We start from the raw sequence: 23,669 nt of genomic DNA, 5'->3' as shown, positions 1-23,669 counted from the left end.
CTTTTTTATAACAAGGCCAACTCGAAAGTAATGAAATCAATTATGTTAAATGATTACTGACCTGTAATTAGGTAGGATATTTTGCATAGTAATAAAGGAAAAATTAAGAAAAGGAAATACGAGAGGTAAACAAACAAGAGGATATTAGGTTCTCAATTTATTAGGTTTGCGTTTTTATTTCCTTCTTAGGGTCGTCCTGAGGTAAGATAGTCAGTTTTTTTAATGACCTCTCTATATAAGGCAATATGATCGTCCGGGTCGGTTGTGTCATCGTAAGGCTTCATGCTGGGGATGATGAATTTGTGAGACATGTCGGCTAGCGCGATTGCATCCACAAAGGGTGAATCGATATAGCAGTGAGGTTGAGTCTTTTTAGTTAGGATTGGTACTCTAGGTATACACCTCATCATTGCCTCTATGGCAGCCAATCTTTTGGCCAATATTTGTTTCATGGGTGAGGCGGAGGCCACTAGATTGGCCTGGTTGGCTCGGTTGTGTAACGGATAGCATAGTGGGCCTTGCTTACTATTCGGCCGCTTCACGCAAGCATCCTTCACGACAGGTATTGTCCCCCCTTAAGGCTAGCCTAATGGTGCTCATGATGCTTCCCATTTGCCTATAGCCACCTAGGCATGGGTTTGAGCCATGGGGGAGGCAAAGAAATCCCTTAAGGGGGGACAATACCTGCCGTGAAGGACGCTTGCGTGAAGCGGTCGGATAGTAAACGGGGCCCACTACGCTATCTGTTACATAAAAAGGCCTTTTTATGTAACAGATAGCGTAGTGGGCCCCGTTTACTATCCGACCGCTTCACGCAAGCGTCCTTCACGACAGTTATTATCCCCCTTTAAGGGATTTCTTCGCCTCCCCTATGGCTCGAACCCATGCCCAAGGGGCTATAGGCAAATGGGAAGCTAGCCCAATGGTACTCATGGTTTTTATGTAACGAACCGTACCTTGGCTCTGATACCGGCTCGGCCGCTTCATGCCACGCGTCCTTCACGGTAGGTATTGTCCTCTCCCTCTTAAGGGTTTTCTTCGCCTCCCCCATGGCTCGAACCCATGCCCAGTGGCTATAGGCAAATTGGGGGGGGGGGGGGGGGGGGGGGGGGCTACGCGGAATAATCATGCCGTGAAGGACGCTTGCGTCAGAGTCAGGGTACAGTCTATTACATAAAAAGGCTCACACCATGCGTCCTCACGGCAGGTATGTCCTGTCCTACCCCCCCCCCCCCCCCCCCCCCTTCCTTTAGGAATTCTTCGCCTCCCCCTTTGCTCGAACCCATGCCCAAGGGGCTATAGGCAAATGCCTAGCCCTGGGCATGGGTTCAAGCCATGGGGAGGCAGAAATCTGGGGGGGGGGGGGGGGGAGACAATACTGCCGTGAAGCGGCCGAGCTGGTATCAAAGTCCAGGGTACGGTCCGTTACAGGTTAGTCATGTGATTCGCACTCGGTATGCTTTGTTGGGTCAAGTCACATGGGGTAGTTTGGCGAACCATTCTATCGTGTGCCGCTTGGTAACTCGGATCTCCATTCATTCCCTCCGGTTGGGTTCCCATTGTGACTGATTGAGTGTTTCGTCCAGCATGGATAGTGAGAGGGGTTATTTGGGAGTCGCTCGGTCCATGTGGGTGGATGGACTCAAGTAGGGTGGTTTGAAGGTGAGGGAGCCCGCTCGACCCGCGAGGATGAGTCAAGCCGAGTGGGGTTTGGGTAGGAACGGTTGATTGAAGATGAGACGGGATGGCAAGGATGGGTGACTCTTGTTGTTGTGGGCTTTTTGTTACTTGGATGTCTTGATCTCATGCCTAAAGCGGGTCGATCAAGAGTGGCTCTATTGGCAGTCCCTGCTCAATCGGATTCAGGGCTGAATCATCCACTACTGATGAACAGAGTTGTCGCGACCTTGTATCCGAGATCGTTGCTATGTGCTCTGGAATTTGGAGAGGCTACGTGGACAAAATTGATGCACGTAAACGATTGGGTTGTACTTGACAAGGTTGAAGCTCAAGGTCATAAAATTGGCTTATCTTCTCTTTCAGAGATTCGTTTTCGGCCCTAATGGAGGCATTTTCTGTCCGGATGGAAGTGTTCTCAGATTCCCATGTTGCCACCTTGTCTGAGTGCTATTGCATAAGGGCAGTCAGAGCTTCTAGTGTAGCCTCGAGGACAAGATTAGTGTTATCTGAATTTTCAGCCATAAAGAGTTTCCTTACAAAGCAGGGTTTGAAAGATGAATGATAGCCAGAGGCCTCACGATGGGCGTCAAACTGTAAATACAAAAAATCAACCTTTACGAAAATATGGACTGATCCCGTGAGGTTGAGACCACTAGAAATCCGTTGTACTTACACATGCAAGAAAATAAGCGTGAAGCGAACGAGAAACACTAGGATGGTGTTTGCCATAGGCACTCTGATGCTCAAGTCAGCAAAGCCGAATAAGCCTAATTTAGTGAGGGCTAAGAAGAGAGAAGGCTACCGAAAGTCTAGTCGGAGACTATAACTACGGCTATGATGTAAAATTCTCGAGAGTGAGAATTATGGGGTTTGAAGGGGTAATCTATGTCCCTTGTGAGTGGGTTGGCCTCAGTTTAAATAGTAATTATAGGATCCTCAAATCCTAGTAGGACTGTGAGTCCTTGGAGTTGAGGTTTTGTGAAAAATGAGAACCTTTCGTTCCCTTACCTTATTGGGGAAAAGGAGTCCCAGCGGGTCTAAGACACGGATCTTAAACGAATTAGGATAGTGATGGATCTCTTCGATAGAGTTCGAATAGTAGCCAGGTAAGCAGGCGACCCTGGGCTCCAAGTAGATCCTAAGTCCAAAAGGTATCTAGGATTAGAGGGCCTAGGCCAGATAAACTGGTGGTGAGGCCTAAACGAATCGGATCTCTGCTGATTGGATCCAAGTGGTGAGCAATTGGATAGGTAACGGACCTGATATGCAAACTCTGTTGTGGGCCCAATCGGAATTGGGCCTCGACTTCGAGCTTTGTTGAAAGTGTCTTCGTCTTTGGGCCGAAGACATTTTTTTGCCCCAATAGAGAACAAGACGCCGCACACATGAGATTCCATGTACGTTAAGAAACAACTTGACCCAAAAACTTAAAATATTAAATAAATTTTGGCATATATATACGGATGGATTACTTATTGTTAAGTGTGCCACAAAATTGATGAAGACTATCGAGGGATTCTGGCATATCCAACTCTTATGTCCATAGAAAAAGAGTAAACGGCTTTTCCCCTCTCAAATAATAGTTTAATGATATTTTTTCACCTACAGATTTTAAAATCTTATTTTACTATCCAAATTAATATTTCGTTTCTGATTTCGGCATCGTTGCGACCCTACACTACTACTATTCTCTTCCTCGATTATCACTCATCAAAACTTCTCAAACCCTACCCTCGCCAACCCTATCAATCATCAGTAATCAAACAATTAGAGTTTGCGCAACCACCTCTTCCAAGTCAAATTCCAATAAATCGTTGCCAATGAAATCCAACATTCCACCATCAAAAGGTTTATCAGTCTCCTCTCTTTAAAAGCCTCAACTGCTTAGACCGAATCTATTCTTTGTTCATCGCTAGAATATAAATTTGAGTAATAAAATGATATTTTAAAAGTTTATGAATAAAAAAGTGTCATTAAACTATTATTTGAGTGGAAAAAAGTTGTTAAACTCATAGAAAAATGACGAAGGGCCACAAGACACAAAAATTTACTTGAATATCCATTTCCCAGAGCCTCGTAAAAGGAACTAATGGAGGAATCAAAGTTTCATTATTTATCCACTTACAAACACTATAGACAAAAAGCTTTTAAACGTTCCTTTTCAGTTGTAGCTTTAGACTTTTGTGGATAAAGGTTGGCAATAGTAATAGCTTAATGAGTGAAGGGAGTTGATTAATCAATTTACACCACACAAGAGAGCATGTGTTTTATTCTGAGTGGATATATAGTTTTGAGTTTCCGAGTGTGTGTATATATATATACGAGTTCCACGAGCTAATCATCCTCAAGGTGATCATATTTATAATTAAGTTGCCAGATATGAGCTGTTGATGAACAGCTCACCAAAAATTCTCCAACTTGTAGTTCATTTTCCCTTCATAAAACCTCGAGGAATAGTAATAGATTATATATTAATACATATAAAGTTAAGTGACAGGATCCATTTGCTACTGCAAATTGCCAAATTGTATATTTGAAGAGAGACAAATTGATTAGAAAATAAGATTTTAGCAGGGCAGAATAAATAATCGCATAATAGGGAGAAGAATGAAATAATATTTGGAGAATTTAAGGAACAATAAAGATATCTAATAATACTGACACAAAAAATCACCGATGGCCTAATGGTAAAATAGTGAAAAGGTTCATACACTAATAAGGGTGGTCATTCCCAGGATTTATCCGATTTTAACTTTAAGTATCAGAGGATTAGTTGAGATATACACAAACTTGTACGGATACTATTTCAATTCATTAATGTTTAATTCCCAGTGGGGACATTAATTAAGTTAATGTTCTAATCCTACATCATATATGACATAAAAAAAAGCTAGCTTGCTGCTTTTTCTTTTTATAAGATAAGAGAATCATCGTTGCTCTTAATTTTTAATGCTTTTTTTTTTTTTTAAATCCATGATTGGCGTTCTTGCTCTGAATCATGTGAACAATAAAAATGGCCCCAAGAATTGCACCCTTGCATCTGGACATTAACTTTTTCTTAGAGAGAGAGAGAGAGAGAGAGAGAGAGATTCCTAGTATATCTCAATGTTATCATCCTAGCCACTACTGAGATTCTGTATCTCATCTTCTTCATTAACATAAGACTGAGAATTTGAATATGTTTATAGTACATCAAAAGGCCAATCTGAGAGCTGATATATGAATCTTTCGCTTCTTCCTCCATAGCTCAACAGGTACATGTTACATAGTTCTTGTTTCAATTGTATGCTTTTAAGTAAATTTTACCTACACAAAGATATATGCACATGTGCAAATTAAAGACCACACAGATGCATAAGATAATCAAAACGATAATAGCGAGGGATCAGATCGCATTAGGGGAAGGAACTATAAGCTTTTACAGATTACAGATTTACAGTATACAATTAATTGACCCATAAATTCTCTTATATATATGTAGATGTCCTGATTTCTATAAAACTCAGATGAAGTTTGCTATGTGAAAATTATATATATATATATAATTGAAATTTATTATTGATGATAGTCTATTTGAGTTGTCAACGTAGAACAGCTGGTGGCCACTAGCACAAGTGCACAACCTTTTCAATACTAAGTTTTGAAATCCTCTTATCTCATACCATGATGTCATGTGGTTGATGAAACTATGAAACCTCAATTATTATTATTTATTTAAAAAAATCTATACAATATCTTCTTCATCCAACTCTAGCCTCAAACTCCATCTACATGATCCATGTTTGACCTGGTATATATATAGCATTAATTTTAATTGATAATGATAGGACTACAAGCCGTATAACAACAAAAAAACATGTCCTTTGACAAGAAAACAATAATGGTTCTTGTTGGAACACAGAGAAACGAATAGAAGAACAGGTAAAACAAACGTATCAATCACCATGGATTTATTCATGAACCTCAAGCTTATGATATGGGAAGATGAACAAGAAGACATTGAAGATATATAATGAAGGAAGATCGAGTTATATTTGCGTACCTCTTGTTCAAATCTTAACCACCTAATATACATTGCTTTAAGATCTGTAAAAGGTTGGGAAAGTTTCAGAAATAAAGAAAGGATGAAGAAGACATACTAAGACTGTGAGATAATATCAAGAAGTTGAAGAGTATCTTATCGGAGGAAGGCGGCACTTGCGGCAGTTGTTTTAACACAAACAAAGGCAGGTGCCACCGTTCCTGTGACAAGATTCCCTCAACTCCTTTTAATTTCTTTCTTGCTTTCGCAAACCTTCATGCATGATGTTTTAGCTCTTATTATTTCATCGTATTTCTATTTATTTGCCTCTCTCTCTCTCTCTCTCTCTCTCTCGGCTGCCTGCCTTTAATTTATGGCCCTTCGATGTTTGATCAGGAAGCAATTGGGCATGTAAATGCGAAACTCGAGGACCAAGTGGAGAGTGGGTGCCAAAAATTAAAGCAAATAATGGGTGCTTACTCACGAGGCCATCTCTATTAACATTAATAATGAGGTATTAATTAATTAATTGTGTTGTTACTCAGCATGATTGTCAGTTCTTAAGTTTTTTAAAGTCGTTTTCGGTATATGTTTATTTATTGAGTAATACTATCTTAATAATCCTCTTTTATAAACTTTCTCCTATAATTCTTTATCTATTTTATTATACTCTCATCTCATCTGTTAGTGTTCCTAGTTACTTTAAGGGCATCTCGGCTTCTTTTCATTGTACTAATTAATGGGGTGTTAGTATTAATTAATGCATAGGCTAGCTGGTCCCCTTAAAGGATAACCTTGTTAATTAATTTGAAGAATTAATACCAGCTCAACTTGGAGACTGCACAGGTAGATTTCAATAGGGGGTTTTTGATAAAAAGATGGAGATGGAAATTAGTAGGATAAGAAATTTCTTTTAGGATGAAACAAAATAAAAATTAATTATATATTAATATTTTTATTAAGATGGTCAAAATATATAAATTATACATTTTAATATTTAAACAAAAATTTGAAAGTTGGTCATGTGGCTGGATCCGCCCTGGGAACCAGTGCCCCAACTCTCCGGCTATGACAGGAAGCAACCCATTAAAACCACACGAATTGTCTGTCTTCTTGTCATCATTCTCCGATTCTGACGCCCTTTGCTTTTGCCCACAAACATATAGAGATTTGTGCTTGTCTGTCCCCAAGTGTGTTAAAAGAGAGAGAGAGAAATGATGGCTTACTAGAAAATTGGAGGCAGCAGGATCATGCATGATTATTACTCAGAAAAAAGAAAAAATTAATAACAATGAAAATAGAAATTTGAGTTTTCTGTGATACAATTACCAAAATCAAAATTGTGTCATATATATGTTATGTTCATTGCATATTACAGTACAATTTCGCTTTCAACTGAAAAATAAGTTGGATGCCGGACAGTTCATTGAACTGGAGAAATTTAGATTGCATGAATGAATGACATAAGTAATTGTTATTGACGCACAAGGGTTATTTAACCCAAATAGGTCACTTGCTTTGTTCAACTTTTGCTAAAGTAGAATTAAACAATTCCTAATGAAAAGCATGTGCAAATTGAATTACAATAGTTGAGGTGATTGATAGGATAAATTATTATTCTTGAATTAGCCAAAACAAACATTGAAGATGTGATATCTTATCAGTTAATTCTTGTTTGTCTCCTGCAGGCCATGGCTACCATGAAAGTCATCTTCCATCAATCTTCTTCGGAATTTCTTTCAAATTTCTTCTCTTTCATGCACTCATCAAAGTTGTATTGATTAAGAAAAGAGAACAAGTGGATCATCAAATTTCGACGAAATTCATTGGAACCAGATTTCTAATGCGTTTTCCACAAAAAGGTTTCTTTTTCTCTGTCTTCCCTTCTTTTTCACCTCAGGTTTTAGTCATGATGAGATGCTTTAATTTCTCATTGCTGTTTCAGTAGAAATTTCTGCTAAAATTGACAATTCATTAGTATAGCTTGTTTTGTAAAGCAAACCAAAACCTGATATGATTGAATGCTAGACAATCGGCTCCTTTTGAGTTATGAATTGATTATGAAACTACAACAGAAAACATCTCAGGAATTAGTTAATTAAAACAATATTAAACATATATGCTGCTGTTGTTAATTCCTTCAGGGGTCAGATGCATTGTTTAATAAATTATATTTGGCCATTATTATATATCTGGTTAATAATCAAAGCACTTTCGAAAACGATAACTTTAAGTTATATATTAATTGAAATGATATTGTGCTGTTGTGGTATACATGCTTCATCGCATAAAAGAGAGCTCTAGTTAGAATCAACTTTAAAGATACAATTAGCAAGAGCAATAGGCCTATACTGAGAAACGGTATCTGCATCATGACTTTTTGGAATTAGAGTGATCAAATTCGAATTGGCCCCAGGATGTAACCAAGAATCCACAAAAAATTGTCGAACAAAACCGACTACATCTTGACCAACAACATCCCAGAAGGATTTAAAAAACAATCTTGGAAAGCCATCTAGACCAGGAGCACTATCAGGATCCATGTTAAACACCGTAGATTTAATCTCACCAGCTGTGAGAATGGCCGTGAGGCAAGTATTTTCTATATCTGAAACCAAATGTGGAATAACTGAGAACAAAACATTAGAATCCTTGGTTGAATTGGCATCATTGAAGAGGTCCTTACAGAAACTCACAATATGATCAGAAACGACTCAAGAATCTTCCACAAGATGGCCATTAATATTACGGAGACAAGAGATGTGAGATTTCGCTGCTCTAACCTTTCTGATATAAATTAACCAAATAAACAAACTTCTGGATAATCAAGAGATAAGAACATAAAAACATAACCTAATTAACAAATTGAGCATATGAATATTAGCTTGTCGGCCATGCTTATGCTCCAACTAGTAATACTTTGTTTTCGACCATGGAATGAAATTTACTTTAAGGGATAGCAGGACTATATATTTGATCATATATAGAATCAGCTCTCCTATATGTATGTGACAGCAGTCTTTTTCAGTGATTTCCCTTTCGTTGCTCTTAATCTATTATATTTTCTGTATTTAGTAATTAATTCATATAGGTAGAATGAAAGCATTGATCTGTATATGGATCTTATCTTAACCCTTACACAATAATAAAAGAATGGATAGAGGTCTGGTTATAGAACTCCTGTAATTAAACCAGAAAAGTAGAAATGACTTATAGGAGAGACAAGCTGCATATTCATGTTAATTAATTGGTTTACTTGCGTGCAAAAACCTTATAAACAAGAGATATATCTTCAATATCCTTATAAATATATAAGTTAATTGCCAATGAAAACACAGCTGGAATGAATATTTTTATCTATATAACTATGCCATAAATGTCAGTGGTCAAACTTCATCATCCTTTGATGTCATTTAGACGAAAGAAATGGAGCTTAAAAACTTTGGTCGCATATATATAAACCTGCACCACAAGTAATCATATTATATATTGCTGAAAAGAGAGAAAAATAAAAGATTAATTTATAAATAGGGCTTATATATAGTTCAATTAATAATAGGAATAAAGTCCTGAAAAAGGGTTAAGGGTTTTGTGTGTTCTGAGTTTGCATTCTCTTGTAGAGTCTTAATTCTTTGGTTCATTGAAGGTTTCCATGTTCCCAAAAAATGAAGAAGTAAACTGCAAAACAATCAAAAGTCTAATAACCTTGATGAAAATTAGGAAAGCTGAATTGAATCTGAAATTGACAGAGAAATTGTGCACAAATACCTTTGGTTAATGCGATAGAAATAATTTTTCTTCTTTTTTGTTGGTTCAGCAAAAGTTGGAGGGTCTCAGCTCGCAGAAGGATGGAACCAACTGGGTTCGTAACTCAACCATAGTTGGTCCCATCTCCCCTGCGAGTAGAGGCCCCCAACTTCTTTATTAACCCTCGGCTCTCTCTTCTCCATTGCTCGCCCTTCAGATAAATTTTTGGGCCATGAACAAAAGTTGCTGAGGTTACTATCACAGGGAGACGTCACAATTACTAGCTAAATCAATAGCCATAACCCATGAATAAACTACACTAAGCTAGCTTGCTAGTGCCGTCTCTCCTGTGACAGTAACCCCAAAAACTTCTGTATGAACTTGTGTATTGCTCATAAATTTGATGCGTATTTATAGAGGGTTAGCAACCAGGAAATGACTGAGAAATTAGTTAATCTTTGTAGAGCTAGCCATGTTTGTTCCCATGTGTTCCATAAATTAGGTCTTTTTCAAGATTCAAACACACGAAACATTGCAGTAAGTTACCTGGAACTTTTATATATATGTTTTCTTGAGAAAAAAATGGAAATATTTTCACTGTTTTAAGATTAGTAAGTCAATAAATAAAAGGGAAAATACTTGAGGTTGGAATAGTTGGCCGGCCTGAGAAATTAAATTGAAAGGTGTTGGTAATTAATTTTGTTATACTTTGGGGGTTCCAAATGAATGTTTGTCTCTAGATGACTAGCCTGCCATCTGAATAGTTAATGCCATAACAAGCTGGGTACAGCTGCCGGTCTTGATTTTGGTTTGGAGACAATTCAATGATCCAAATTTGCATACTAGGTGGGACTGAATTAAGTTTGAGGGTGACAGCCATTAGGGTTAGGGGCTGCTCAATATATTAAGCTTGAAATTAATAATATTAATGCTCTACTATTGTAAATTATAATGAACAATTTGACAGGAAATATATATGTAATTATGAGTAATATATAGTAACAGGTGTGAACATTGTGTGAACTGAAGCAGATTAAAGCTCATATTTCATGATTAATTAATGAAGCAAACTCAGTTCAGCTCTCACCTAACTTGTTTGATTCCAGAGATTCAACGAACATCTTAATTTATTAACTGTAGAATTCAAGGTTTGATCGAATCCTTATGGAAGGCTAGCGGTTTGACTCAGATACTGGGTGGTGGGCTCAATAGTCAGTAGTCCTAAGACTTGCGGAAAGCTACTGAAAATATTCAAGTTGTCCCGCATATCGGCTTTGAATTGTCTTCAATCCTTTCTTATTCAATCAATGGGTTAACACTCCTTCATAAAATACTTTGTTTGGTAGGTGAGAGAGTTTACCCTAATTTTATAGAGTAAACGACTTTTTCCTACCCAAGGTTTTTCCTAATAACACTTTTCCATTCAAAAATTTTTAAAATACAATTTTCCCACCCAACGTTTACATTTCGTTAATATTTAAAATATATTTCACTTTCTCAGATGGTGTTCGACGAGTGACTAGGAGCCAGAATAAAAGGTTTTTTTTTGTAGAATGGAGGCCGATAGATCAAATGACGGTAACTGATTGAATATTTGCCATCGGAATAAGCCAAAAATCAATTAAGAACAAGAAACCCTAATTTTGCAGTGACCGGCAATCGGCGAGAAATCAGGTGCCGAAGTGAGAGGAGTTTTGTATAGAGGAGACCAGAGATTCAAATGATAGTGGCAGAGAGAATTTTCGCGGTCGGAATCAACCAAAATCAAATTTGAATAGTAATGGAATATAAACGTTGGGTGTGAAAGTGGTATTTTGAAACTTTTTAGGTAGAAAAGTATTGTTAAGGCAAACCTTGGGTGGGAAAAGGTCGTTTACTCAATTTTATAATGTGAGAGGTTCATCAAAGACTTGGTCAATGTCACATGCATTCAATCCAAACATTAATTTTAGCTACAACAAAGGGGCAAAGTATTTGATCAATTATCAATTCCATGTCATGGGGCCATATATTGATTAATTTCGCCATCAAAGAACTCTCAAATTTTATTCTGAATTGTTTTTGGTCTGTATATTCAGCAGTTTTAGGACCATATGATGTTGATCTATGACCAAATATAAGACCCTTTTATTTGCATTTTGGCATTGTTTTCGGCTAAGACCCATCAATTTGAGCCACGTAGTTAACAGTTGATTAATGACCTTAGTTTGTGGTACAATACATAAGTTGCCACGAATTTCTGCTTATTATAAATTATTCTCAATAAATTCTCTAATTGTATTTGCTCTTTCTCTCACCTCTTTTACACCTATCTATCAACAAGATCAACTCGGAAGTGCAGAAATCAATTATAATATTTAATTTTTGTCAGGAGATCGCAAAATAGAAAATATATATCAAGATTACATATGAATAAAATCACAACAATAAAGAAATATGATATTTACGTATTTTGATATAATATGTTTATATTCACGGATAATAGAAATTCACTATAGTTTCATGAACATGATATATAAGAGTACACAACACTATAATACATACTCAACCTAATACCTAAAGCGGAAAAAATCTCAATTTCTAATACACTTTTATCCATGGTGTTTAATAAAACTTACATAAAAAAACCTTGAAATCTCACATTCTCTCATCAATAAAGATTGGTTCACCATCCAATATTACAAATTTTCTCTTGCAACCTCGACGTGGTAGCTCGTAAGTGGGTAGACGAGACCTATTACAAACTGACTAATTGCGACCTATCACATTGGAGTTGTGAGAGAAAGTTTGTGAGATTGGATTGTAAGTGTAGTATTGCCCTTCTCTTATAACCTTGAATTGATTCTTACAGCTATATTTATAGGTTGTATATATGATATTTTATTTCTAATATAATTCATATATTAATTCTTAATAGGATTTCTATAATTCTATTTCTATTTACAACTGTATAATTTATTAAATAGTTTTCCTGAAAATATACAATTTTACATAAGAACAAATAGAAAAACAAATCACAATATCCAATAATTCTTAATCTGTCATTAGGTAGGATATTTTGCATATTGATTATGGAAAAATCAAGAAAGGAAAATACAAGGAAAATAAGAGGGAGATTGTGAGATAATAGATTAGTGGTGAATTTGGAATTTTTCATCTTACTTTTTGGAGAAGAAGACTTGGTGAATGCGATTTTATTTCATAGTAAGGTAACTATTTTATTGACTTATAAGATAAAACAAAATTAAACAAGTACTTGGAAATTCTCGTGATTTTAACTCAAACCAACTTTAGTTTGTGTTAATAGTTCTACTTAAACGATAGTTTTTCTTCCAGAAAATCTGCATAAAATTTCCAGGCCGGGGCAGATCCAGCCCAGTTAGCCCACCCTCAATTTTATTTTAAAAAATACTAATATATATAATTTTTGAATTTGAGTCTACCCTAATAAAAATATTAATGGATAAAAATATTGATATGCATCGTAACAAAAATTTCTGGGTCCATTATTGTTTCCAGGAGTGCACTTTACAATGACCGACACTGAAAGTCGAATCGGCCAAGAATAAGTTGTAAATACAGAATAAAGCTACAAAAATATAATTAAAAATGCGTGGAATTGACTATAAAATTGCGCTCTTATTCGTTAATATAGTCTCCATTATAGTCATGAATGACTTGGACTCTGCACAAACTGACAGATTAAGGAATGTTCCGTGAAACTTAATATATATAAACCTATGTTTGCCAGCTAACCATCTGAAGAAATTTGCTGTGAAATTGTATTAAATAATACTTTTCTAGACGGCGATTAACCACTACTTTGATTATCTTCTTAATTATTGTTTAAGGAATGTTGAAGAAGTATGTTTAATGTGATTATTATATTAAATTCAATGGAGAAATTGTATAAAGAATTTGTTTACTTGGTTTATATATAACACCACTTATAAAATATATTGTTTTTTGTTCAATGCAAATGAAATAATTAATTGATCGATGGAGTTAAATTATCAAACTGTTATATATACACATATATGCTTTGTAGAGAGAATATGTATGCGTATTTGTGTATTTTATTTCATTGTTTTCTTTGAAAGATGGGGGTTCCAATCAATGAAAGGGTGTAAATAATAATTTGGAAATTGTAACCGATCATCAGAAGGTATTTATATATATTTCATTGTTTTCTTTGAAAAATGAGTGTTCAAACTTTGGATGTATTTATAGGCAAAATGAGAAGCTCGTTATATGTATTTTTGTATGGATGAATGTATTTGAGAAGTATTTCATGCATATATTTCGATGTGTTTCATAATTCAAAAGGTCTTTTTTTATGATGAGAAAACTGCAGCAAGTTACCAAACTGTTATATATATACATATATGTTTTGTAGAGAGAATATATATGATTATTAATTGCATGTAGACCTAATTGGGGCCATAAAATTTTCACCATCTAAGAACTTGCAAGTTTTATTGTAACGTGTGTTTTAGTGAATATTAAACCCAACTTCTATATAATTAAACTTGTTAGAAGTCATATTTGTCTTACATCACTAATTTAGTGGGCTATTATAGTATATATATGTGGTTTGGTTCCTTTCTTCTTTAAGCTAGTTTTTGAGTTTGAGTTCTACCCAAACCAATTTATTATGGTATCAGAGCCACCTTTGTTAGACCTTTACATGAAATTACTAATGACTAGAGAAATTTACATGAAATTTTGACGTGATGGTGGGTCCTAGTGGGTTTGGACCCTTGTATGAAATTACTAATGACTAGAGAAACCTGCATGAAATTTTGAGACGATGATGGGTCTTGGTGGGTATGGACCAACCCCTGCATAAAATTACAAATGACCAGAGAAACCTCATAAATTTTGAGGATAATATAATGAAAGAACCTTCAAACCAAGTCAATTACATCAAAACTAATGATTAGTCCTAGTGGGTTTGGACACCAGTGTTATCAAACCCAACAACTAGAGAAACCTACATGAAATTTCAAGGATGATACGAAGAAAGAACATTCAAACCAAGTATATATACATATATATTAAAGCATTTTCAATTGTAAGCCTACCAGAGAAATTTTCCATAAGCAGGAAGAAAAGCTAGCTAGCACCGAAGTATTACGTGCAAAATTGAATAGACATTTTATGTTTCAATTTCACAAATGCTGGCGGGCTTCTGTTATAACTTTTGGTGTCAAAAATTATTAATTATTCCCCTTTTAGGACAAGACATCTACATCAATTTTTCACATTCACTGTACACTTTAGTCAATGAACGACTTTAATTATTCACAACCTATCCACACAAGGAATGTTCAATGAATTTATAGAACAATTATTTTCTCCAAGGTGATTAATTAGTACTTTTCAAAGCATATAATATTCGGTTTTCTTTCATTTATTGGACCTCAAGTTGGGCCTGGTGGATCAGATTTGGTTAGCCCAATATTTGCCAACATAACACAACCATAAAAAACAACCGCTTATGTTCTCAGCCAGGCCCATATCTTCTTGGCCTTTTGAATAGTTGTTACATAAAATGTTTTTGGGCATCCAGTCTCGAATTTGCTTTGGTCACTTGGTAATTTGTTACAGGTTAAACATTCCATATGAAATAGACATGTTCAGTCAATCTGTAAGCTTTCAATCCTCTAAATAAGGAGAAGGTTTTGGGAGATATTTATGTGAATTCAAAAGATAAATCTATGTAGGGTAAGGCCAAAACGAACAATATCTAATTTATTGAACTACTATTAAGAGATCCAATCTAAGTCATCATCTATTTATCAAACAAATCCGTTATCCTAATGGCAACTAGCCTGCTACGAAAAATCACATTAATTCAGCATTCATGTACACAATCTAATCAATAATTAAATTGTTCAATCAAAATCAGTGGAGATTGCACACTGTATATTATCACTCTAGAGTGACAAAGCCTGATTCACCTGTTAGCTCTTTCTCTTATTCTTCTGCTTCTTTCTCAGCTTTCAACTTTGCTTCTTCTTTTCTCTCTTCCAGGGCCTGGATTAAGCTTCTCAGGCTAAGCTCCACATCAGGTGGAACTGTTTTTGGCATCAAATGCTCTACAACATCCGCTGGGCAACAATTCACAAATTGGCTACTTCTTGTCTCTCTTTCTTCTTTTCCAAGTTTCTGTCTCGGATCCATCTCGTTATTATTTCCTCCTTTCTCCTTTTTCTTCCTCTTTTGACCTGTAAGATCAAGCGAACAATCGATGTCTTCAATGACAACAATCGATTTTCTAGATGTTTCAATCAATAGCTTTCTCAGTTCAGTATTGTCTTTGACAGCAGTAAGCTGAAGATCATACAAATCGTAGCCTAAAAGACTGGCCATGGCAACAATCATAGTAGACTTACCAGACCCTGGAGGGCCATATAACAGGTACCCTCTTTTCCAGACTCTCCCCAATTCTTGCATAGAAGTCTAGTTAGTTGGTAAGGAATCGCAAAGAATGAGCTGAAGAAACAGAGGTGAGTTTGAGAAGACTGATTTTTCTTATTACTAAAAACCGTGACTGTTACACATTTATAACACAAAGGAGATACGAAGGAAGGGTAAAATAGTAACTTTTAAAGCTTAACTATTTTAACAGCTAACTGAGTCAACTATTCTTAATATCCAAATATCCTCCGTTAAACAAAACCTCTACGACTATTTGTCATTACTCCCAGTAATGCATGTTACCAACTATTCTAATAAGTCTTCAATAATTTGGTTCTTCTTCTCGGGTTCCATGGCGAGTGTCTGGAATGTTGCCGGGTTCTCAAAGTCTCAAACACCACATTGAACCATTGTTAGTATAAAGCTTTCGCATCCGGTTCCTCAGCTTGATTGCCTTGCCTTCTTTCAGGACATTAACAAGATAAGGCTTAAATAACAACACTTGGTATCACATAGCAGAATCTGATGTGAAACTGACTAGAGGTTTGTTTTGTCTGCTAGTCCTCAGTCGGCTACTTAGGGACGGCGTTGTAACCTTATATATGATGATGAAGAGCTTTAATGATCGTGTTTCAGTTACGTGATTATAGGATTGTCGACATAGTTGGGAAAGTGTGTCAGTTGCAGTGTTTGATACTTTGATTGACATTTTTATCTTATCTACTCCAAGTCGTAGAAACTGGAATGGATAACAGGATAAGAATACAGAGCTGGCGCCACTGACTCTCAAAGGTTTGCACTTTGCACACATGGTCCTTGTACCAGTTTGTGATGGCACCATATGGGTCTCATATTTTAATATTTCAGCCTCAAATAACTTTTATTCCATTAGAGAGAGGTTAGTTAGATGATCTGATAATTGTACCTACCATGAACGTTTTAAGCATATATATGTTTTTGGGCTGAATATTTATGAGGCTCTTATTTGTCCACTCTCAAATTGGTCAGGTTGGTCCAAGTGTATAATGGTTTTCAGAAGGAGAGCTCATGGTAAGTGCTTGAGAGCGCCATCTTTGTATGCTTACTCTCTAGGAATTTGAGTCCAACTAAACTGTAGGAGACAATTCGCTGAAAAAAAATCCTCTCAGTTCTGTGTAATTACATGCATTAGAAGTGTCTAGATCCAGCGCACTTGAATACTAGAATTGATACTTATGATTCAAGTTGTTAGCTTTTACTTGAATCTTCTTTCTTGTATTTCGGGGTATAAATTCTGCAATTCTATATAAACTAAGGTCAGCATTTTCTCTATATGGAAGTGTTAGCTGTGGAAAATATATTTATTTATTTATTTGTTTATTTTTGGCTGCTAATTGTGAGTATTTAGATTTGTTTTGAATAGATGGTTTGAATAATTATTAGCTATCTATTTTGGCTTTTAGCATTGGCGTCGGCTGTAGGCTGTAGCTAGTTTATCTACAACTGATCATGTTTGATTATATCCCATACGCGTATATGTAAGATAGTTTCATTGGAAATATGATATGAATGAGTTCTGTGCCACGTGTCCAGTTAAGCCCATTTTATAATTCCCACAAATTTCCAGCCGTCGATTGTAACTTGTTAAGGAATCTGGTCCGCTTTATCCTACATGCCTACCCAAAATTTAACACGTAGCCTTAACCTCCAAAAGGCGAAATTGATCCAACGGCCTAAAATCCCAGGTGTGGACGTTAGATCCAAATAACATTAGCTTTTTTTCTCCTAGAAACTGAATTTAGCAACGCTTCCCATTTAAAAGCGGAAGCCAAAGTCTCCTCAAAGAAAGCCAAAACCTCACCCCCATTTTCACGCAATACTCGTCCAGATTGTAATTTAGATCACTCCGAGGTTATTTTCGTACTTTCCCACTACAAAATTCACTGGGACACAACTTTTTTTTTTTTTTTACTTTTCCAAAGTACTTTACTTAATTTAATTGTTTTCCAATATTTTCACATGCTTTGCCAAATTATTTGATGCGTATGTGAATTGTGTTATTCTTAGGAACACTGAGAATTCAAGTGCCATGAGAGGGCAAAGCAACGGTGGTGGTGTGAGAGGTTTTGCGTCTCCAGATAGGGGAGCGCACGATAAGAGAGGTACCCGAAACAATAACCATCACACCAGCAACAACAACAACAATAATCATAATCATGATTACAACAAGTCAGGGGCATCATCGGAAACAGCCCACGACAGCAAAAAAGGAGGGTCTTCTTCTGCCAGCGGCGAGGCGGCACCATCTGTTTGGCCACCGAAATTCGTGATTGCTTTGACCAACAAAGAAAAAGAAGAGGATTTCATGGCCATTAAAGGCTCTAAGCTCCCACAAAGACCCAAAAAGAGAGCAAAATTTATTCAACGCACTCTCAATGTAAGCCTTCTAATGTTTTCATCGTATTTTAGATCTTTGAGCTTGTTTTAGTAATCAGGATTCAAGTTTTGATTAAATTATTCTGAAAAGAAAATAAAATGGGTTAGAATTAGAATATTATTGGAAAAGTTGAGGTATAACATTTAGAGCACAAGGTACAAGTGAGTAACAGCAGGGTGATATTTTTTGGGGTGGAACAGAACACGGTTTTTAAGGATGTTAGCAGTTATACTATAAATTGGTTGTTGGGTCGGAGTGTGATATATGTGAAACTATGGTCTGCTTTTTATTATTATTATTTTTTGTTATTTAAAAAATAGATAAAACTGTGTAAAGTGACAAGTGAGATATACATATCCACGTGTCAATCAAAGCTTGGACTATGTACCTAATAATGACCTAAAGTTCGTTAGCGTCTTAGTGACCAAGTCCTATTTTGGGTGCGAAAAATTAGAGATAATTTTTTTTTGCGGTGGGACTGGGACCATCACTCAGATCAATTGAAATCTAGACTCTGATTAGGTTTGTTTAACATGAATTGAATTTTCAGATTGATGTTAACAATAATTTGCCTTTCAAATCAGATTTATTTTTATTTACTGGGTTTTTTTACATAATTTTTATTTATTTTAAAATAAGAGGGTGAATAAGTGGGGTCAGGGAATACGTTCCCAGACAAAAGCTGGCTGCTAGCTTGTTAGGGTATGGGAAAGTGGAACTTTGTGGTACAGTTGTTTTATGTTGGTATCTGATTAGGTGGACTGTGGATCGGTGAACACGTGGACGATAGTGATTAAGTAGACAACACAAGACTTATCAACAAAGTAAGGTCTAAATAAAGATACAAAGAGACAGAATGGGCAAAGGACAGGACGGCCCTTTGCTCATTATTGCGGGCATTCCTGTAATATATGTGGATTGTTGGGTGGGGTGAATGTGCTTTTCTTCTTTAATTCTATTTTTTATTTTATAATAATAATAATTTAAGGTAGTGGGTTCCTGTCTGGTCCAGCCTGGACCACACTAACTGGGAGGAGAAAGCACAATTTGCATATGATTGTTTTTAAATGCCATTACTGTTGAAGATTCCTTTTCTAAGTTATTTTGAAGAAAGCATTTTAAAAAAAATAAATTAAAGGCATGAGATCCTCAACTTCATAAAATAAAGCACAATGGTACTTTAAATGATTCTCTTTTGCTTGACATTTTTGTATGTTTTATTTTTGCAGTTGGTAAGCCCAGGTGCATGGTTATGTGATCTAACCCTTGAACGGTATGAAGTGAGGGAGAAGAAGATTTCTAAAAAGGTAGTTAAGCTTATAAAGACAACCCACAAATTCAATTATAGTTTTAGTTGAAGCTTATTGATTTTGTCTGATGCAGAGACCTAGAGGTTTAAAGGCAATGGGTAACATGGACTCAGATTCAGAATAAGCGGAATCCCGGTGTAGGCTGTATTTGTTAGGAGAAAGATAATGAAGAGGATGATCAAAGGCGTTACGGTTTTTCTTTTCTTTTCTTTTTTTTTTTTTTTTTTTTCTGGTTTAGGATCTGAGAAATGTTGAATTGTGTAAATCGTCACACTTTTAACCCTTGGAAGAATGAAATGATAAAATTCCATCCATATCTATTAAGCCTTTAAGGGTTAAAAAAATAAAATGGAATCTATTTAAGGTAGGGGTGTTCAATTCCGGGTATCCTGCACTTTTTGAAGGAACCGAAACTAGAACCCATGATTCCGGTTCCTAGATGCCCAGAACAGAACCTGTAACAATGGTTTCGGTCCCAGATCTGGGTATCTTTAAGATAAATTCTCAAAAGTCAAATCAACTCACTTTAAATGTTATGAAATATAAATATAAATGTATTCACGTTACTTTTTCTACAAAAGTTTTTATTAACCTCTTAATATTTAATTTAATTTTATGTTAATCTCTGTTCTTGGTTCCTGGTTCCAATTCCGGTTCCTAATTATAGCAACCAGAATTGCAATCGCACAGTAACAGTTTCAAAAATTTGGAATCGGAACCTACCCATTGACGATTGGTTCTGGGTAGAAACTGATATCAAACCTAGGATACCTGTCGGTTCCAGTTCTAACCGGTTATTTTGAACACTCCTATTTTAAGGGTGAGAATTTGAAATTTATAAAACCTAGGGTACCAATCTTGGATTTCGTAAAACTTTGGGTGAGAATATGTCATTTACTCTAAAATTCCATATATATCTATTATACTTTCATTATCATTGTTTTTTTTTTTTTCAGATTAATTTACAGGTATTTCAATTAATCTTTTGAGATTTTAAAATTAATGGATTAAATAAGTTTTTAATGGTTATCTTTTATTAATAATCTGAATTCAAATTTTTTTAGTAATACAAGCAATAAGATATTTGCTTCTTAACAAGATACTTGCTTCTTAGTTCTTACGTTCGTAAATATCTAATATCTTGTGTTGATTGATATGGCTGGTGTGGTGGCGGCATTAGGCAAATAGGCCAAAGAATTTGAATCACTGTGGGGTAACCCTGGTTTGTTGCTCCAAACGGCGGTACAGTATTGATTTGATGTAAGGAAAGCAACATTTTGGACCGCTGTTAAGAAGAGATGTCTTCAGAAAGCCTTCCTGCCCATTGATTTTGAATAGTTTTAAACAGAACTTTAGTAACATTTTCTTTATCAGTCTATGATCTATCAGACTTTATGTGATCTGACGGTATATGTTAAAACAACTCCATTTCTTGAGTGAAATAGAAGTGGAGGATTTTGGAAATACTGTATTTAAAAAAAAAAATTAAAATTGTTATATATTATTATTATTATTTTAATTTTATAAAAAAATATTTGTTAATTATAATAAGTAGTTTAAATTCTCTATTTTCCTATACTATTTTTTATAAAATTCAATATACTCTTTTCCTTTATTTTTAAATTAATAATAATTTTGTTTCTATTATTTCTTTATTAATGCAATTTTTTTGTATTAACAAAATTAATATTTCTTTAATGCATATTTAATAAAAAATTCGACCTCAAATTTTTTTTTTTTTTTTTGGTTTCATGATATTGTTATAGGACGATACAAGAAGCACGGGATGACCAGAAACTATGTATGGTAATGAGCAGTCACATTAATAGTGGCCTTTGAAGAAATGTTTAATGGGAGCAGGACCCACAAACTCAAAGTACATTCACATTATCATACGTAAAAAAACAGCAAAAGAGAAACGGGAATTGAGGAGACTTTCGATGCCAAGGAAAACCAAAAACAAAAAAGGAGGAATAATGTGTCAAAACGAAAATGCTGCTTCGAAAAAGGAGAATAATGTATCAAAATGCGCCCCTAATCATGCGCTGGAACGTTAAATTAATTGCATTTTAAAGGGGGTCAATTTTTATTTGTATTTTTTTTTGGTTAAAAATGTTTGTTCATTGCCTTAACTTTTTAAATTCAAACCACTTTGGAGACGAATTCTAAAGAGATTAATTGAAGTAATGCATAAGTTCAAAGTGGTTTGGAGACAAATTCTAAAGAGATTAATTGAAATAGTGCATAAGTTCAAACCACTTTGGAGACCAATTCTAAAGAAATTAATTGAAGTAATGCAAAGTGCAAACTGACCGAACAATTTATCAGAAAAGAGAAAAGAGGGTCAAACATTGTTGACCTCTTCTAAACTTCTATGTAATTTCATTTTAAAGAAAAATCCTGAATTGATTGAAACTAATTGCCGATTTCCCATTTACTTTAAAACTGAATTGGTAAGAATAGGAAGGCGAAAGGAGTCAAAGACGCAGAGACGAAAAGACATGTAATTCAACGACAGGAAAAGAGCTGGCTGCAAATTCATGATCTAAATGTCTTCCACGGTGATGAAAGGGTGATAACTACTAAATGGTGTGAATATAAAAATTGTAATCTCACCTAATCCACTCTGTGAATGGCATATAAAAATCTTCTCATAAAATTAATAATAATGCAGGAATTGGAAAAATGACACGTACCAATACTGCAAGTTGGCAGGTCATGTGAATGGCGTATATTCAGTTGGTCAATTATTGTCATTGATATTGAAAAACATGCTGAGTCAATGTTTCAGAATTATATATTTATATTATTAATCAAATTCCTTTTTCCTTCGTCTTTCATTTCTCCTCCACAACCAAACACAAGGACAAGGAGTCATAATTAATCAAACTAAATTAAAAAAAAAATTCAAATAATTCATAAAAATATTAAAATACGATTCAAATATATAGAAATGAAGCACCAAATACAATAAATCTCTTATTATATACTAATACTAAGGGCCAACGCAACCACACAATATCGTCGTCTTATACTCCATATAGTATATATAATCACTCCAAAAACACTAGATCTACCAGTCACAAAACTCCACAAATCCTAATTAAATTATTTAAAAAAAAAAAAAAAAAAAGGAAACCACTCCCTAGATCAAATCCTCTAAGCTAATGCCACATCAAACATACTGTAACTGCCATTTAGATCCTGAGAGTAGACCCAAAAAGAAGAGCCACGAAGAGAGCCAAACCAGCAGAGGCCATAGAAGGCGAGATCGAGCCGGTTCCGGAGATAGGTGCTGGAGCAGGAGACACTGCTTCTTGAGCAGCACCACCAAGAGCCATGGCAGCCACCACCACCGCCATCATGAAAGTGATCACTGAAGCCTTTGAAAAAGCCATTTTTTGTTTTTGAGTTATGAGAGTCGTTTCAGAAGATTTCGGTGAACAGGTAGTGAAGCTTGTGATGTGAAGTGGTAAATTTTTGTGGCAGAAAGAAATTGAAGGGTTTATTCATTTATAGGCTGTTGTGACTCTTGTGAGAGAAATAGACAAATTCGGGCAGCGTGTCAGTTGATTGGGCAGCTGCCCGAAGTTTCCAGGTTGTCTATACTCTATAGGTTTGTTGACAGCTGCTTTACTACTAGGTCCACTCTTTTCTAATTTCACTTTCACGCGACAAATCAGGTTTCTATAAATGCGACGTCGCATAGTAATAGATTAGTGGTATCTAATTAAAAAAAGGGGTTTAATTTAAGGAAACTGAAAGGTGTTTTATTCATTGACGTATTCGGAAGGAATTGCTTTAACTTGGAAAGAATTTGTTGAGGCGCGTGGAATTAATGTGAGAGTGGGGATTTAAAGAATGTTTAATGTTGGAATTATAATTAGTAATCAGTAATTTGTGCAAGTAATCACGCAATTTCGTAACGGCAAAAATCGTGGTAGAGCACCCACGTGGGACAAGGTCGTGGGACCAACGGAAGGAAGACGCGTGGTGGACGGAACAAAAAGATTTTTCATTTTTGAATTTGAATCACGGGGTTTCCGGAAGTTTCTGTTGATATGTCTCTGTT

The 23,669-nt window shown here is 35.5% G+C and overlaps 1 protein-coding gene across 1 annotated transcript; it reads left to right on the top strand.

The window, feature by feature from the left end:
- Nucleotides 1-16,485: 16,485 nt before the first annotated feature.
- Nucleotides 16,486-19,921, top strand: LOC116108131 (protein PSP2-like). The gene is made up of 5 exons (XM_031394409.1): nt 16,486-16,769; nt 16,880-16,921; nt 17,918-18,287; nt 19,517-19,594; nt 19,671-19,921. Exons 1-5 carry the CDS (start codon nt 16,681-16,683, stop codon nt 19,719-19,721), a joined length of 630 nt encoding a protein of 209 aa, XP_031250269.1. The 5' UTR covers nt 16,486-16,680; the 3' UTR covers nt 19,722-19,921.
- The last annotated feature ends 3,748 nt before the right edge of the window (nt 19,922-23,669 follow it).

Source organism: Pistacia vera, unplaced genomic scaffold, assembly GCF_008641045.1.
Source record: "Pistacia vera cultivar Batoury unplaced genomic scaffold, PisVer_v2 Contig555, whole genome shotgun sequence".
Lineage (NCBI taxonomy): Eukaryota > Viridiplantae > Streptophyta > Magnoliopsida > Sapindales > Anacardiaceae > Pistacia > Pistacia vera.
This window is presented reverse-complemented; position numbering and strand designations above follow the sequence as displayed.

Coding starts and splice junctions, on each gene's coding strand:
- LOC116108131 (XM_031394409.1), top strand. CDS start 16,681: ATGGTCCTTGTACCAGTTTGTGATGGCACCATATGGGTCTCATATTTT. Junction 18,288..19,516: donor TTATTCAACGCACTCTCAAT/GTAAGCCTTCTA, acceptor TTATTTTTGCAG/TTGGTAAGCCCAGGTGCATG. Junction 19,595..19,670: donor AGAAGAAGATTTCTAAAAAG/GTAGTTAAGCTT, acceptor TGTCTGATGCAG/AGACCTAGAGGTTTAAAGGC.